This window comes from Pteronotus mesoamericanus, unplaced genomic scaffold, assembly GCF_021234165.1.
Source record: "Pteronotus mesoamericanus isolate MK-2021 breed Mesoamerican mustached bat unplaced genomic scaffold, CSHL_Meso_final contig_50, whole genome shotgun sequence".
Classification (NCBI taxonomy): Eukaryota; Metazoa; Chordata; class Mammalia; order Chiroptera; family Mormoopidae; genus Pteronotus; species Pteronotus mesoamericanus.
Window position 1 is genome coordinate 11291542 of NW_026555186.1, and position 16918 is coordinate 11308459.

At 39.7% G+C, this 16918-nt stretch overlaps 1 protein-coding gene across 3 annotated transcripts in view; it reads right to left on the reverse strand.

The window, feature by feature from the left end:
• The window catches only part of ADCY2 (adenylate cyclase 2), a 360417-nt gene that overhangs the window by 154191 nt on the left and 189308 nt on the right, over positions 1-16918 (reverse strand). For all 3 annotated transcript variants that reach the window (XM_054578337.1, XM_054578339.1, XM_054578338.1), the window contains one exon: positions 8491-8640. In XM_054578337.1, coding sequence (XP_054434312.1) covers positions 8491-8640 — 150 coding nt within the window. The remainder of the gene's footprint in view (positions 1-8490; positions 8641-16918) is intronic.

Here is a 16918-nt window from a genome sequence, read left to right on the forward strand (position 1 = left end):
GTGAGGGTTGTACTTGGAGTTCATGTGGGCCTGAAAGTCTTACTTGAACCTCATTTATGAATAATGGTTTGACTTGGTTCACAAATCAAGGTGCAAAATACATTTTTAGGATACTTTTAAGATTTTGTTCTCCTGTTTTTTAACATCTGGTGTTGTTTATGAAAAATGGAAATCTGACTTTTGTCCCACAGCAGTTAATTTTAATTTTTTTTCTTTCTAGAAGCTTTTAAGATTTCTCCCTTTACCCTTAATACTGAAATGTTAACATCATCAGAATAAGTCCAATATGGATATTTGCAGTGCCTGTAGAATAATTGAAGATTCGGGCCATATCTTGAGTGCCTTATCACGTTCTCCTCCTATTTTTTTTTTTCAGTGTAAAAAATGTCTCTAAATAATGGCTTAAAAGAGGATGCCGATAAAGATATTACTAAAAAGAAGGTTAATGCACGTAGTTAGGAATTTGTTGACTGGTACCATGGCGATTCAGAGGAGGCTTCTTCCTTCCCAAAGCTTTTATACAAACTGGCTACTCTCTCACTGGGACGGCCTTGAGTACTCCCAGCTCTCAGCATTTCCCTAGTCATAACCTGTCAGCTGAAAAAGACCTTCTAGGTTTCTGGGGTTCCACCAGCTCTTCTTTTCTCAGGACTTTAAAGATGAGGATGCTGGCTCTGCTTTGATTATCACTCTTAAAAATTTCTAGGCGAACCCAGTACCTCATCAGATGGGCCTCGGCTGCCCTTCTGCCCTGATATAGAGTGCCAGCTATTTTCCATGGACTCTCTTTAGGCCAAGTGGACTTCAGAATGTGTATCATATATACACGTGTTATGTAGACTACACACATACACACATGCATATATATGATTAGTATAATACAATATATAAAAATATTTACTAAATATATATTTATAAATATATGAATATATTTTTACTGAGTACATGTTTATTTATATAGCAAGCACATGCATACAGTAAGCAAGTACATATATAGGAATAGTAAAAATATGTATATATATATGCACGTATATACATTTTAGTGAGCACATGCTTCTTGAGTGATAATAAAAATGTATATGATACCCACAACTCTACTGAGCTAGGTAATGTCATTACTCCATTGCTATGAATGAAAGTTTGTATACCCCACCCCAACTTTGTATGTTGAAATTCTCAAAGTGATAGCATGAGGAAGTGAGGTTTTTGAGAAGTGATCAGCTCATGAGAGCTGACCCTCATGAATGGGGCCAGAGGTCTTAGAAAACAGGCCCTACAGAGCTCCCTCATCCCTTCTTCCAGATAAAGATACAGGGAGAAGTCAGTCATCTGCAACCTGGAACAGGGTTCCCACCAGAACTTCATCAAGCTGGCATCCTGATCTTGAATTTCCAGCCTCCAGAGCCCTGAGCAATAAATATCTCCTATTTACAAACCACCCCATTCATGATTTTGTTATTCCAGCCCACATGAATAATGCTTCCATTTTACAGATGAAGAAACTAAGGACTCAAAAGGATTAAAAACCAGACAATGAGGAAGCAGAGCCATGCTCATAACAATTGCCCAATACTGTTTCTCAGCAAACAGTTCAAAGAACAGCTGTTAAGACCACTGCATTATTAATCAAGCCAGGATGTTTACAAGCTTAGCTTTGCCCCGATACTAATCTTGGGAAGATTAATATGACACTATTGTATGACATTAATTTGAAGAGGGCAGGGTGCAGGGAAATCCTAAGGTGGTGGCAGTGAGAATGACAAGTAAAAACTACACTATAGAGCAATTGATTTTATGGGGGACACAAAGGAGAAAGCACAGATAAAGAAGGGAGATTCAGAACTAAAATGAGGGAGAAAGGGTGGAGTCACTCACAGAAACAGAGAGGATGACAGATGAATGTAGTCCAAGGAATAATGGAGTTTGGATATTCTGAGTTTGTGATGTTAATGCAAATGGGTCTGGAACTCCTGAAAGAGTGGAGGCAGAATTAGTGCATTGAGAGCAATTCATGTAGACGGGACAAACGGAAACGCGTGACACGCTGAAACCTGACCAACACAAGGATGGAGCAAAGGTGCCCCTCTGCAGAATCCTAAGAAGCATGTGTGTGTGTTTGTGGACAGAAATAGAACACTGTCTATGAAGAATGTGGAGAGAAAAAAATGCCAGAGACCCAGAATGGTTCCAGATGATGGGAACCAAGAGAGGAGGTTTGGTTTTTCCAGAATATTATTTCCTGAAGGAAACAAAAATGTGGGCAAAAACATCAATACTGCAGAAATCTAGGATGGAAAATGTCTTTAAATTTAGCAAGTTGAACGGTGAATTTTGATGGCAGTTGAATAGTGAAGTTAGGAAGTGGGTAAGAAGGAAAGAGAAACAGAGTTGTAGCTACTTTTCCAAGAAATTTAGCAGTGAGTGATAAGAAGCAAAAATCAAGACATTCATTATGAGATACCTAAGAAAAGATAACTTTTTTCTTAGTTCATTAATTTTAAAATAAGATAAGCTGGATTATTTATTAGCAAGGAAGGACATAGATATGCATTATTGTGATCATTTGAGTAAATAATAATTATAATGTTGAAATGCTGGTGGATATTCTAAAGTGCTTACAAGATATGTTAGAAATAGAATAAAGGCCTTATAAGTCATATTTAAAAGAAAAAGGAAACACAAAATATAATGACATTGCAATAAAAAATTAAGAAACAACACTATGCATCAGGAAACAGACTGAGAGACACTATATATGGAATAATGATCATGGCAACAATGCAAGTGTTCTAACTGCATCTCGCTAAAAACCAGAGTAAGTATAGGTTGAAAGGAAAAATCAAAATGGAATGGCTAAAAAAAAAATGAATAGTTAAAGAAGCTAGAAAAAATCATCAAAATATTTTTTAAAGATATGTGTATTTAATGTACATTTAGATTTAAAAAAATGGACGTTTCTATAACCACAGACATCAACAAAGCTGCCCAATAGAATAATGTCACTCAGGACAGCTTTGGAGGCTTTTGATACCAGACACTGTAAAAAACGGAAGGTAAGAAAAAACATAAAATATAGTGTGCATGTGATTATTGTACATGGTTTCAGGAAGGAAGCATGATTAGACTGAATGGAGAATTTCCTGAGTGTCTGGAAACAAGGTAAGCATATATCCCAACAGTGTCCCTGCATTTGCAATACTCTTTATAATAAGGTAAAAGTCATGTTGAAAAGAACATAATCTCTTCATTAGAGCACAAAAATCTATCACAGTTTCAGAATAAACATGTTAAAACTGTGTAAGAATTTTGCAGAGAAAATCCTAAAAGCTTTGTTGATTGATTTAATGGTATATTCTCAGAAATAAAGAAATCCAACATTTTTTAATGCAAAGGCTAAAGAGATATTTAGGGAGCTGAAAAAAATAATCCCACAGTTTATGTAAAAAACATAAACTGACAAAAATGTTTAAATCTAATTCTAATTAAATGTATATAAAAAGAATAGTGGCAGCAATCTTCTAAGATATAAGAAGTACTTGCAAAATACAGCAATTACAATCGTGAAGTTACTGGAACATGGACATAGAGACAAATTCATAGATAAAATAGAGTTGGTCTAAAAAGTTATAAAATATATAACAAAGGAAACATTATACTCTACTGGAACAAAGAAAGATAATTCATCAACAAGAAAAAAAAACACATTTGCATCCTAAGCTATGATGTTGTCAGCAAGAAAGAAAATTTGGATATTACACTGTTTTTCTTGAAGCTGAGATGCTGGGAAATCTCTGTGTTTTTGAGCTGCATTTTTTTTTCAAATTTAATCTGAGCAGGATACTCTAAGATTCACAGAATCTGAGAATCATGGGACAGATGTTATGGAGAGTTTGGCTCCCTTATAACAAATAAACTCACCACATTCATGACAGGAGCTGAACCTCCCACTTGAGCACTGTAGGCTCCTTGCCTCCAGAAGCCTAAGCACTCCCCTGGGAGAGGGGCTGTAACAGGAACATCAGACCTGGGTCTGCCTTGCAGGGTGTAAGTGATACTGGAGACATGTATGGTAGCATCTGATTTTCAAATTCCTCATCTCTCTACTCAAAGTGTGTCCTGGTGAAGAAAGGCTAAATTGGGAGAAAGTATAGAACTTTCTCTGAAGCCACAGAAAAGGAAGTTCTCTAAATCCATTCTCAACTGGAGGGTTATATTAGCTATTATTTCTTTAGATTTAGAAGGCAATCCAGGCCATCATTGTGTTTCACCAGTAAAGAAAATTATTAAGAGTAAGAGATGAAATGATTAAACTCATTACCTTCTAGAAAAAACACCCCCCAAAATACCATAAAATTGGTATCTTTCTATTTTTTTGCACAATAATATTATTTTTTTCACAACAATCTCGATTTGGTCTCTTTAGTCTTCATTCTCATATTATTCATTTCCCAATAAATACAAATCAAATCATGATATTACTAAGGGCAGAAGACAGTAGCTACAAATGCTAATTTACAGAAGAAACAATAGGAACATTTTTCATGAAAACATATAAAAAGCAAACTTTATTTAAAGGCAAGTTTTAAATAATTTAAGTTTTAAATTATTCATCAGCAAGCAACTGTGAGAGCTCCATCAATACTCTCTCAAATGGAAGTTGTCACATTTTTTGTTCATTTATATCCACTGATGAAGCACAATGCTCTCCTAATGAAAGGACTTCTCTGTTTTTCAATAAAACATTCAAATGCCACTCATAACTTTTCAGAAAGCTCACTCATTTGAAAGTTTTATGTCTTCAAAGCCCAGGTTTTGAGTGCTTCTGGATCTATCTATCACTTTTTAAAAAGTAGAGTCTGTTGTTGACATTTGTCTCTGTGTACTGACCTACACAGGTCCACTCCTAAATATTCCTCCTAAACATTTTCCCCCTCAACTTGTTAATAAAATTCACCAGCAAAGATCTGAAAGGGTAATTATGTTAAGTGCTATACTCATCAATGTCAAAATCTAGCACTGCTTTAGAGATGTATTAGCCTGCAAACCGCCATCACAACCGTATCCATGAGCCAAGCATTTTAATAAAGGCTTGTGTAAATGTTATGTTCTCAGCACATCTGGATCAACTTAACAGGCTGGGTGATTTCAAGTTTGTATTTTAACTTTGACATAAAAATTGTGTCATTCATAACACACACATACAAAAATGTCTGTACACACCCTACTGGAAGGATATTGATCACTTCCATGACAATGGGCCTAAAATAACCCAACTTTGTAAAAATACTTCAGCCAAAATTAAGCTAGAAACTTAAGGGGGAGGGGAATAAAGGCCTGGGAGAATAGGGAGGTGCATGCACATTTTTACTATTTATCTTTGTTTTATTCTTTGAAGATTTAACATGATCAGCATTACTTTAGTGAATGACTATATAAGTGAGACTCATAGATGGAAGACACATCTTATAGTATCTAGGTTCATTCAAAGCAATCACAAGGTATGGAGTGTTTAGAGATTACATTTAACCCACAGAGAAGTCAGAAGAGACAGGGGAATAGATTTATGAATAGTACATCATGAAGCTATGTGTATACTCAGGAGTCCAGGGATTGCCATAAACCACGAGGAGTCCAAAGTGCCAAAGGATATAGCTGTAGGATGATTGGTAAGTACATATCTAATTAATAGTTTCATTGTGAAGGGTGAACAAAGAGGGGAAAGAGAGGGGGAAAGCCAGTGCAGAATATATTTATGCATTTTGTCAGCTGGTGTTTAAGGACACGTCTCCTTGCCTTCTCCATGCAAGGAACTGTACCAGCTTTCAAGAATATAAAGAAAAATAATAAATCAATAGCTGGCCCTTGTCACCAAAAAATTCACAGCCTAGTTTCAAGATGGCAGAAATAGGGCATCAGCAGGCCTGCCAGAGGAATGGCGTCCCTGGGAAATGGACCCCGGAGTCACTTAGTGTGACAGTGAGCTTTTAGGCACCTACCGAGGTGGCTGCTATATTTTGAGTGCTGGTGACCTGTGGACAGCAAGGGCCCCTGGGAGAAGCCTGGGCTAAGCCAACTATAAGGCACCCTCATGAGTAGCACCCTGCCTCATGCTAAGTGTGTTTGTGTTTCACTCAAATGTCCTTTTCTTTCTCTAATCATTGGATCTATATATTATTAAAATGGATAGTATTAATTTTATCCAAGTCTGGGCTTCGTTCATGGGTAGGGTATTTTGCTCATAATACACCGTACCCAGGAGCAAAGCACTTTTATGGGCACTGCTGTTTTACCAGTGACTGCAGATGAATTGAAGAAAATGGCATGTGGTGAAGGGCGGTCAGGAAGTAAGAGGAGGAACCCCTGGGCATGCACTTGGTTTGTGAGATGTTTACTTTGGTCCGTGGAGGCATCGTCCTCGTGGTCTCAGGGACTGCTCCTTTGTACGAAGGACATGTAGGTTGCCCTTAGCCAATTGTTATTTGTCTCCTTATATTCTCAGATCATATCTTAAGGATTTTATTAACTGAGAGAATCTCTCATTCCCATTTATTTACATGTTGGTCTAAAAAAAAGTAAAAGCATTCATTCTAATTCCAGGAACATATTTTCTGAAGCCCTAATGAGAAAAGTACTATATTCAGGGCACCAGACTCCAGGAGTTGACTCCCAATATTGATAATAAAATACATTTGTGGTGTAAAATATTAATGTAAGGTCTTGCTTTTCTTTAAAGTGTCCTTTCTCTCTTTATTTTAACAGGGATCATTGGCCCCTTTTTAGAAAACTAGTAAAAGCCCTTATAATACCTTCCCTGATGGTCCCATGAAGTCTCTGGTGCAAAGGATGCCACACTGGTCCAGTTCCTGAGCTACATAAGGTCAAAGTGTGGCTTGTCAGACCATGTGGATGCCATAGATCAATGTGAAAAGGGGTGACATCCTTCCCTGACTACTCAAAGCCTCTCTTCAGAGAAGTATGAAGTACAGATGAGGTCAGTAGCTTCACTTAGCACTTTTGTCAAAGCTGGTACTATAAATGTTAGGTTATATAATGTGTCTACTTGAAATTTCAGTTCTCCCTAACCTTGGTGTCATTTTGAAGTAAATTCTGGAGGTGATGGAAAAGAAAGCTAAAAATGTCTGTCAGGACCAATCTGATACAGTTACTACTATTGGAGAATGGAAACCATAAGATATATATGTCTATGTCTCTTAATGTTGAATCCATGGTTTGATATACAGAGAGACCAAAGAATTAAATATTAACTACTGAGTAATTTTCCTATATATGTTGTAACACAAAAAGCTTTTGAGAAAAAAACTAATGAGATTTCCTAATAATACCAATTAGAAAATAATGTTTTGGGCCATATGCCAGTGTGCAGAATCACACCAAATACAAACTATCTGCTCAATCAATACTTGTTGATTGAATAAACTGAACTCTCTGTTTTCAAAAAAAAAAAAAAAAAAAAATAGGGATTACTGTCCATCGGCCCATACACAAAGAAAAATCTAGCATCAAAATTTAAAGGATATTTTTGTTCCCACCATCGTAGTACATTTTGATGAAATCTTTTTAAAATGGACTAACTCAATACAATTTAACAAATAATAATGAAGTATCTGCCAAACTCAGGTAACAGCATAGGCGTCGTGATGGATGCTCTCAGAAAGGTGAGCGGGGTGTTCACACAGAGTCATGCTAGTCATTATTTTTATAGAGGGGAACTGGTTCTTAGTGACCAAAACACAGCTTCCAACACCCCCCCTAAAAAAACCTATTCACGTGGATATCCTGCCATCACCTGACGTCAAGCATGTCAAATACAGGTTCCCTTGTGTTTGGATGACTTCCCCTCCAAGGATGCCTCTTTCACCTGCTCTCCACCACCCTAGATGGCACCACATGGCTTTGCCTCCCACAGGTCCCAACTTGTCTCCGTTAGTTTTTTCAATACTTTGTCATAACCTATGCATTTACCTGATGAACGTTTCTCTGCAGCACCCCCAGCAACCACAGCAGGATGGCCCAACACTGCAGCAACTGGTGCGCTCCTGGCCCTCCCTCCCAATCCCAACCACCTTTCTCAGTCAGGAATTAGATTATTGTATCCCAGGGCACAGAGAGAAGGAAGCTCAGATTTCAGCTGGAGCAGGCTCGCCACAAACACTACCACAGAGACATGGGCTTTCACTAAAAGTCAGCATCTAATTGAAGCATCGTTATTATTATTTCAAGTTCCTCAGCCATGTGTTAATGGTGGTTGATGTGACTGTCTTATCTGCATGTGGGTGATCCTGGGATCCCTGGGCCATCTCTGCTCTTTGTGTTACAACCCTGCCCAGCGCACAGCCCAGGCTGGGCACAGGCTGCTCTGGGTTAGCTCTGAGGCTTGTGAATGAATGAACTGCACAGTTGATATTAACAGTACCAACGTCATTTTAATAATGCCTAAATATGTAGAAGTAAGACTGAAATGCTTTTTACCTGCTGACGTTTTTCAAATTCCAACTTGATCCGGGACTTGATGCAATTACACGTGTCCTGATATGTTTGCTGCAGAGCAAGTTCCATGAGGTGCTTGTGGTACGCTCCTGCCAGGTTCCCACAGATGAAGATGATCACGTTGGCCAAGATCTAAAGCACACAAAGAACCACTCAATATGGTAAGTGTGTCTAACTCTTGGATGCAGCAAAAACAAAACACACAGTAGCAACAGTCTTCCAAGATATGCCACTGCGGGAAGTTAATTTCATTTGTGTCCAAACGAACATTTTTATTTACTGAACAGAAACAGCCTTTGCCTTCTTGGATCCATGCGCTTTGACAGCTGAGTTGGCAGTCCCTCCTTGTCTTTGGGCTCAGCCATGTGATTTGCTCATGTAATGTGGGTCTGAGTAACCACGTGCCAGAGCCTGTTCAGGCTAGAAGGCCTGGCATGTTTTGAGTGGCTCTTCTATGCTTTATCAGAAAAAGAACATGGCCCCGTTAGTTTACTGGTCCCAGGAAGTTAAGAGATTCAGGAAGCAAAGCCACCCCAGACAACCCACAGTGTACAGTTGTGTGCCACTGAGATTTCATGGTTGTGACACAGCATTATTGTGATACTAGGTGACTAACACAGGCTGCCTGCACACCAAAATGGCATTTGCTGCATAAGTGATATTTCCCCATTATCTTTTGTTTATGTATGAATACAGTAGCCTTTGAAAACATAAAACTTGTTACTTTTTTGATGATGACAATAATTCACACTTATATAAAAATGATGAAGGATCACTTCTGCTTTTACATGTTCAGGCTACACCTACAGATCTGGCAATAGATGCGTGGTCACACCTGGATAAAATCTCACTGCCCTTCCTCCACAGGACTCTACTTCTCACCAAACAGGTAACCAATAGCTTCAACAACAAAGGTGGGGCACTGGATTCCAAAAGTTTTGTGCTTTTCTCTAAGGGCCTGCCACTAACACAGGTCAACCTATCCCATCAGATACCTGGCATGGGGAGCATGAGCAGCTATGACTCAAACTCCAGAGCCAGAGGATTTTTATTCCTAAGCTTTCAAGGTTCGCTATGATGGGACTTCCCAGAGAACCACACTGTTTGTCCTCTGCACAATGTAGTTGCTTCTCCCAGTGAGGGCTGGATGGATTTATCTGCTTGAGGGGGGCTGGGAGAAGGATCTTGGCACCATGAAGCTTAGGTCTTCTCTGGCCCCTCACAGTAGGATCTTCCCTGTAGGGGGCCGCTTTGAGTGGTATCATGGACTGTAGTCCTGCAAAAGCTGGGGCCTGGGAGATGCTCCCTAAATCCTGGCTGGAACACTGGTAATGCGGTTGAAAGGCAGGACCTGATAACAGCTCTGAGGGCCCCTGGGGGAAATCAGGCCAGGAAGTAAATTACACTTCTAGAAGTGTGCTTTGTTTCTCCCTCAAGCTCTGTTAATCTTATACCAGATAACCGGCTCCTGCTGGGAAGGAAATTTACATAATTCCTGACACGAATCCCACCAGGTGCCACGTTTGCTCATCTCCTACCCAAGCAATGCGGTGTGTTCCTGCCATTGTCTTCTTCAAGCATCACCTACTCTCTGTAAACTTAAGATACTGATGTAATTAGATTACCTATACATTTCTGCTACTTGTCCCTCGCTGGTAAGCCTCTCAATAAGAGCCATTGAGCAAAGAGGCTCAGGGCATTCTCCACTAGGGGGAATTGCCTTCCCCTTTCCTTGACAGGCAAATGATCTGGAACAATTCTTCCATCTGCGGTGAATCCGGGGACTCTGTGGGTCAGAGTCCCCCATAGTTCCCCCTGAGGAAGGCAGTCACGCTCATCTCCTCTGCTCTCAGCCAAATCATGAGGCCCCTGGGCCAGAGGAGATGGTGAATTCAGGGGAAGAGTGGCAAGTCCATTAGGCCCAGACACAAGCCACATTCTCCAAATACTTATAACGATAATAGATAATTTTCTGTTCTCCACCTGCATGATGCCCTTGTCTATCTCTCCATGTTTGAACACAAGGGGAAGGCAGAGATGTTAATGATTAGCCTTTTAAATCCCATCTTGGGGATGGAGAGGTAAAGCAGAACAGAATTAGAAGGGGGAAGAATGGTGGGATGAGTGTCTCTGTTAGTAAACGCAGATGTCCACAGAAGTGGGGGGAGAGTTGTTCAGACTAGACGGGGTCTCCACATTGTCCCATCTAACTCCCTCAATCCCAGGCATCGGACACGGAGAGTTCCTAGAGCTCACCCACATTCTCACAGCAACCCCTGGCAATATCCTGGTATGCACCCATATTTCATATCATCTCCAGTGCTACGGATAACTAACCTATTAACTGTGCGTATCGCACTGTGCGTATGCATGTGCTGTATGCTCATGGGATGTGGATATGTGCACTATGTGTGATTAGTGTGTGATATAGCCATGAATGTGTATGCATGATAGGTGTGAAAGATTTGTGTGGTGCATGGTGTGTGCAATTAGTATGTATGATATATGTGTGATGTGGTGTGTGTAATTAGCATGTATGATATATGTAATAACATGTGTGATTGGTCTCTGTGATTTGTGCAATGTGCATGTGTACATGGTTTGTGTAGCACGTGTGCGCCTGTGTGTACATGTCACTGTGGTGTGCACATGTGATGTGTACATGTGATCTGAGTGGGAGAGGTGCATGCTTGCAACCTGTGTGTGTATGCACTTGCTCAGAGGGTGGGAGCAGTCTTCAGCGTTACCTGCAGACACTCCTTCCCACAGCCACACTGTCACACATCACCTCTGTGAATGCTAATCATGTGAGCACATGGGAACTCCTGGTCAATTTTTTGACTTCTGACCTAAGGATGGGTCCTCCTCCAGCTGACAGCAGTGAATGTGAATGCCTTGCCCAGTGGTACACTGTTAATTAAGCCCCACCACACTTGGCTTCTGCGAAATGACCATCTACTTTGCTAAAGATTCTTCAAACTTTGTCATAGTTGGATTTGCTTTGAAAAACAGTGTGCAAAGATGCAGGTAATGAGAAATGTCAACACAAACCAAGCAGTTCAGAATTAGAAAATACTCTCTTTCCTTATTAAGTGCAGCTGAACTAATAATAAAATAACTGATTATCTATGAAAGCTGTTCCTTTTTCTCCTTAAAAAATGTCTTCAAAGCAAAAATGTAAACATTTTAGGCAGTCAGTTCCTCCAAAATAAGAACCAAATGCAAGCAGCACAACTGAAGGAAGCCATCACCGGTCCCTGGGCCATGACTTGGAATGAGACATTTCCAGAAAAATGCTGTCTCTGCTTGACCCAACTTTGTATTGTCACAGAACTTAAGGAGAATCCTTCTTTTGGCTATTTGTTCTAGGTTCTACATTGCTTCAGACAGTATGCAATGCACACAGTTCCTGGCTATAGATAACTGAAAAGAATGCATTTACCAATTTCTTTTTGAATATGCAGATGCTTAAGAAATAAACAAGTAGAGTTTTAATGCCAAGTAAAATATTGTATTTCTTTTCTGGTGAAAAAAAATTAATCAATTTAGAAGTGTTTTTCTGATAGCTGGTTTTATCCTAAAATATTGTGCTCTGAGTTCAACAGAATTGGCCCTGATGTTTTAATAACCACACAAATTTACAAACAGGACTGATGTCCTAAAGCATTTTTCTTTCAAAAGGTATATTCATGTAATGATTTTGTTTAAAATCTAGGACACCAAGGAAGTGATGTGGTTAAGGCTTTCTTTGCAAATAAAATATCAAAGCATTTGCTTTCTAGATCGTAAAGAAGAACACACAATAAAAATTATATTTTCACCACATTGGATTTGTTTTATAACATCAGACTGTCTCGACATCTTCTTTTAACTTGTTGCTTCATTTAGCTCCTCTCACATCTGTCAGAAAACAGGAGAGGAATCTTGGCCTCCCGTGGGATGTCTTAAAAGAAAACAAGTTTACCGTGAAGATTCAAACCAGGGCTTGAAATCAAGCCTGGTGCGTCATCTGGAACCTGTGCAAACCACCCTGCACCAAGAAGTCACCCCAGGGGCTGGGTTACCCCTGCTGCTCCCCGCCTCCCTGTTTTCACTTTATATGAGCGTGGGGCTATTTGTCAATGTTTGTTAGTGATTATCATGATTAATACATCCCTAGCTGGTGGGTGAGGAGGCCATACTTAGCAGCAAATTGCAATTCTGCTTTTTTCCCAACGATCACCACTGCTCTTCCAAATATACCTTTTGTCTTTTCATACTTGCAAGAGTCCAGAAAGTAAAACAACCAGGAGGATAAACATATTTTATTGTTTCACTTTATACACTAAGGAACAAAGGTCTAAAAAATTAAGACACTCTCCCTCTTGGGAGCACGCCTGCACCTTTCCCTTTCCCCTCTCTCCCCCCCAGGCACGTCGTCTTTGCCTTTCCCTCTCCTAAGCTCCAAGGGCCCATCTTCTCTCTCTCAAACTGGCTTCCTGAGCCTAAGCTGCCCGGCCGGCTCACTCCTACTACCTCTGTGACTTTCTAAATAAACTTTCTCTTATAATTTGAAAGGAAATAACATAAAGAACATGAAGAGACTCGAGGGCAAGTCCTTGGCCAGCCTGGCTCTGGGGATGGTCCCTGTACTGTCCCACGCTGCCCCAATTCCCATGGGTCTGGTCAGGTTCCGCCAGTGCAATCAGACAGACCCTCTACTGGGGTGCGGGGAAGGGATTTCTGAAGAATTTCTAAAGAGATGTGTATTACTTTGTAAGAAGCTAACATTGTTTTTCTTTATAAAGCCTTTGTATCTCATGCTATAAAGAGATTCCACCATTTAAGGTTATTTTAAGTGGCTGCATTTTGGAAACCACCTGTTCGTGGAGCATTTAACTGGTGATACTCATGTCTATGTATGTTGAGAGGAAAGTCAGTCGAGGTCAAGCTGCATCCACCCAGATCATGTGACCAAGGGTAAATGATCTGAGAATTATTTCACCTGGGAAGAGAGCATTTAAGTGTGTGAGTTCAATGATTTTGAACATCGGATCAATTATCACCTCGGTTAGATGACCACTCTGACCCCTGTGATTCTGAGATATTATGGGTTTTAAGGAGTTCCATATTTCCATTTTTATTTTTATGTTACGGCAGCGAACTATAATGTCCACAGAGCCCGCAGGCAGCACGCAGGCAAGCTGAGTGTGGGGTGGCTCCTGGTAATGATCAGAACAACATCATTTCATGACCTGATTTCTTTATGAACTAACTTCATGGTGTTGAGTGGGGGGAAATGATATGGCACTAGAAACAGGTCATCGGTTTTAAAACAAAGCAGATCATAAATATGCAAAAACACCAATTATAAGTCAAAGGAAAATAAAAGTGAATACAAGAACTTGATGAAGAGAATTGCAAATGAATATTCAGCAAACTCACTGCATCTCATAAGCATCAAATTTGGCTTAAATAAAACAATGCTCTTGTTTGGCGGGAGAAAATGATCAAGTGGAATTTTCTGTAACTGAGCTCTCAAACATGGCTGCAGAGAACCCGGATCCAATATCCTTAACATTTCTTTCAACCCCCTCAGAATTAAATTTACTACATGCCTTGGCCTCAAGATTTCTACTTGTCATTTATTGATAATACAGACCAGAAACACTGTGCTGTGGCTAATAACATCCAATGAGCTTTAGGTCGTATGTTAGAATTATCTCCTAACTTAAAATCTCTCCAAATAAGGAGCAGTGAAAGCAGAAAGAAAGTGTTGTGAACTGAATGTTTGTCCCCATTTCATTGAAGCCCAATTCCCAGTGTAATGGTATTAGGAGGCGGGGACTTTGGCAGATAATTAGATTTAGATGATGTCATGAAGTTGGCCCCATGATGGGTTTAGTGTCCCTGTAAGGAGAAGAGGAGACCAGAGCTTTCTCTGTCTCCCTCTGAGCCATGTGAGGACACAACAAGAAGAGGCCGTCTATAAGCCAGAAAGAGAGCCCTTGCCAGCAACTGAATCCGCAGGCCCCGTAATCTTGGACTTCCAGACTCCAGAACTGTATGAAATAAATGCCTATTGTTTAAGCCATTCGGTCTGCGGTGTTTTTTAATGGTAGCTCAAGTAGACTAGAAAGTTATTTAAAAAAGTTGAAAGGATAAATCACTTCAGGTGAAAGACTGGAAATGAAAATTAGAAGTCAAGTGCAATTTGATTTCCTATGGAAATGGCCACTAGAAATAGATAGTACTGTTGGTGGTGATTCTTATTATGTTCATCCTTCTCTTTTATATTACATCTGTTATTATCATGTCTTTCTGAATAGCACACATCATGTTATTTTTCCAGCTAAATTTGGGCTGAAGGACTAAAGGATCTTATACATATATAGGGCTCAAGTCCAGTATAATAGTTAGATACAACTGGAAGGGGGAAGTTTGAGAGCCATTTGCTCCTCTCAGAAGTGTTCCACCAACTCATTATAGGCCAACTGAAAGCCTAGAAGATACTCAAGATCTTGATAGAAAGTTTCTCCCACAAGTTAAGTCACTGAGAACACAGCTTTCCTAGAAGAAGAGAAAGCTGAATAAACCACGCAGAAACCGAAACTTCTACTTCTCAGCTCAGTAACTGCAAATTTGAAACTGATGAGGGAAAGGTTGGCTTAATTAATAGTTAGAATAACAGAAAAAAGAAAACATAGAGTTTCCGATATTGAGACCTCATTGGAAGAAGCCTACACAAGCCACCCCTCTGACCCACAGAGATTTACAGCTCACTCTAGTTTCTGCAGGGAATAGTACTGTCACATTGTTGATTCTCTCATCCATTTCACCTTTGACTTCGAGCACAGGGAACAATTTTAGTTTTCATGGTTTAGCTTCTCTCCACCTTGGGAAGAGAGAAGACCTAATAAATGAACTGTGTAAATTTACAAAGATGAAAAAATAAAAAATAAAAAACCCACTCCAACCAAGTTTGATGATGAAATATCTCTAAAGATCCATATTGAATCTTACAGTTCTCAATGGGAGACTTCTTAGGTCTTTAAGATAAGTTTAAAAGAACTGTAAAACCCATAAATCAATGGGACAAGTCATTTCCTTTTTACTGTTGACCTATTCTAGAGCCACCTGTTCAAAGCAATGCTATCAACCTTTCTCTCCCCACTCCCTTCTATTTCAACAGAGCTCTAAGCCCAGTTCCTAGTGCACCTGTGACTATAAAGGACTTTTGTTAGAGTTAGTCTCTGGGCCCAACACTGTCCCAAAGCTTGCTGACAAGGTGACCTTTGGTTGGCCTAATTGTAAATCCCATTTATAACCTACACAATAGTAGATAAACTTGGATTAAACAAAACAAGCACACTGTACCTTGCTGCTCATGACTGAGTAAAAGGGCACCTATGAAGGTAAATGAACCTAAATGTAGATAACAAATATAACATGACTATAGAAGGACAAATTTGCCGAGGGGTAGAGGAATAACACGGTCTTGGGCGTGAACTTAAACATGATATTATTAAGTGCTTCATAGAGAAGCAAGAGATTGCAAAGTCCTGGGAAAACAGTCATGGGCTCCACGTGCAGGAGGAAATCAATGGGTGCTGTGATTCACAAGATCTACTTTGAATTGAAACACCCGTCTTAGGCAGGGCAAAATGCTCTGTAACATCACACGTGATTTAAAAAGGAAAGTAAGTCCTTAAATGCAAAACTAAAAACTTTTGTGAATATGAAAACAAAAGAATTCCTATTATAAAGTAAATTTATATCTTTCATTAATGATACTAATTATGAGAGTGGAAGCCTGGCAGCAGCTTCTGTTTTCATAGAATATAAGGCTGAAATGTACGTGAAAGTAGACTCTCCCTAGAGTGTTCTCTTGGGGTACCTCCTCAACTGCCTTTCCTCCCCTGCTGTATAAGATATGATTTAATGAATGCTTTATCTTGGTTCATGTTAAACCATCAAAAGCAGTATGCGGCATTTCTGCAAAAGAATCACCAGCCCCTAATTTTTAAGAAATTAAAGTTTTAAACTTTATTTTATAAATAATTTGTTTTTAAAACTCGGTCTCATATTGGTGTAGACTGAATTGTGCACCCTGCCCCCCACAATCCCATTCCAACCTGCAGAGTATTCAGTAAGTATGCAAAGACAAGTTTTTAAACCTGTTGACGTAAGACTCTGACTTCTGGTCAGTTTCAACAGAAGTCTATCCATCAGATTGGCCCACATCACCAGGAGGCATCTTGTGTTTTCCTATGGCTAATGGCTATGACTGGGCAGCTCAAACAACTAACATTCATAAGCTCACAGTTCTGGAGGCTGGAAGTCCATGATCAAGGTGACAGCAGAGGGTTTCTCCCTAGGTCTCTTTCCTTGGCTTGCAGATAGTAATCTGCTTGTTGTGTCCTCACATGTT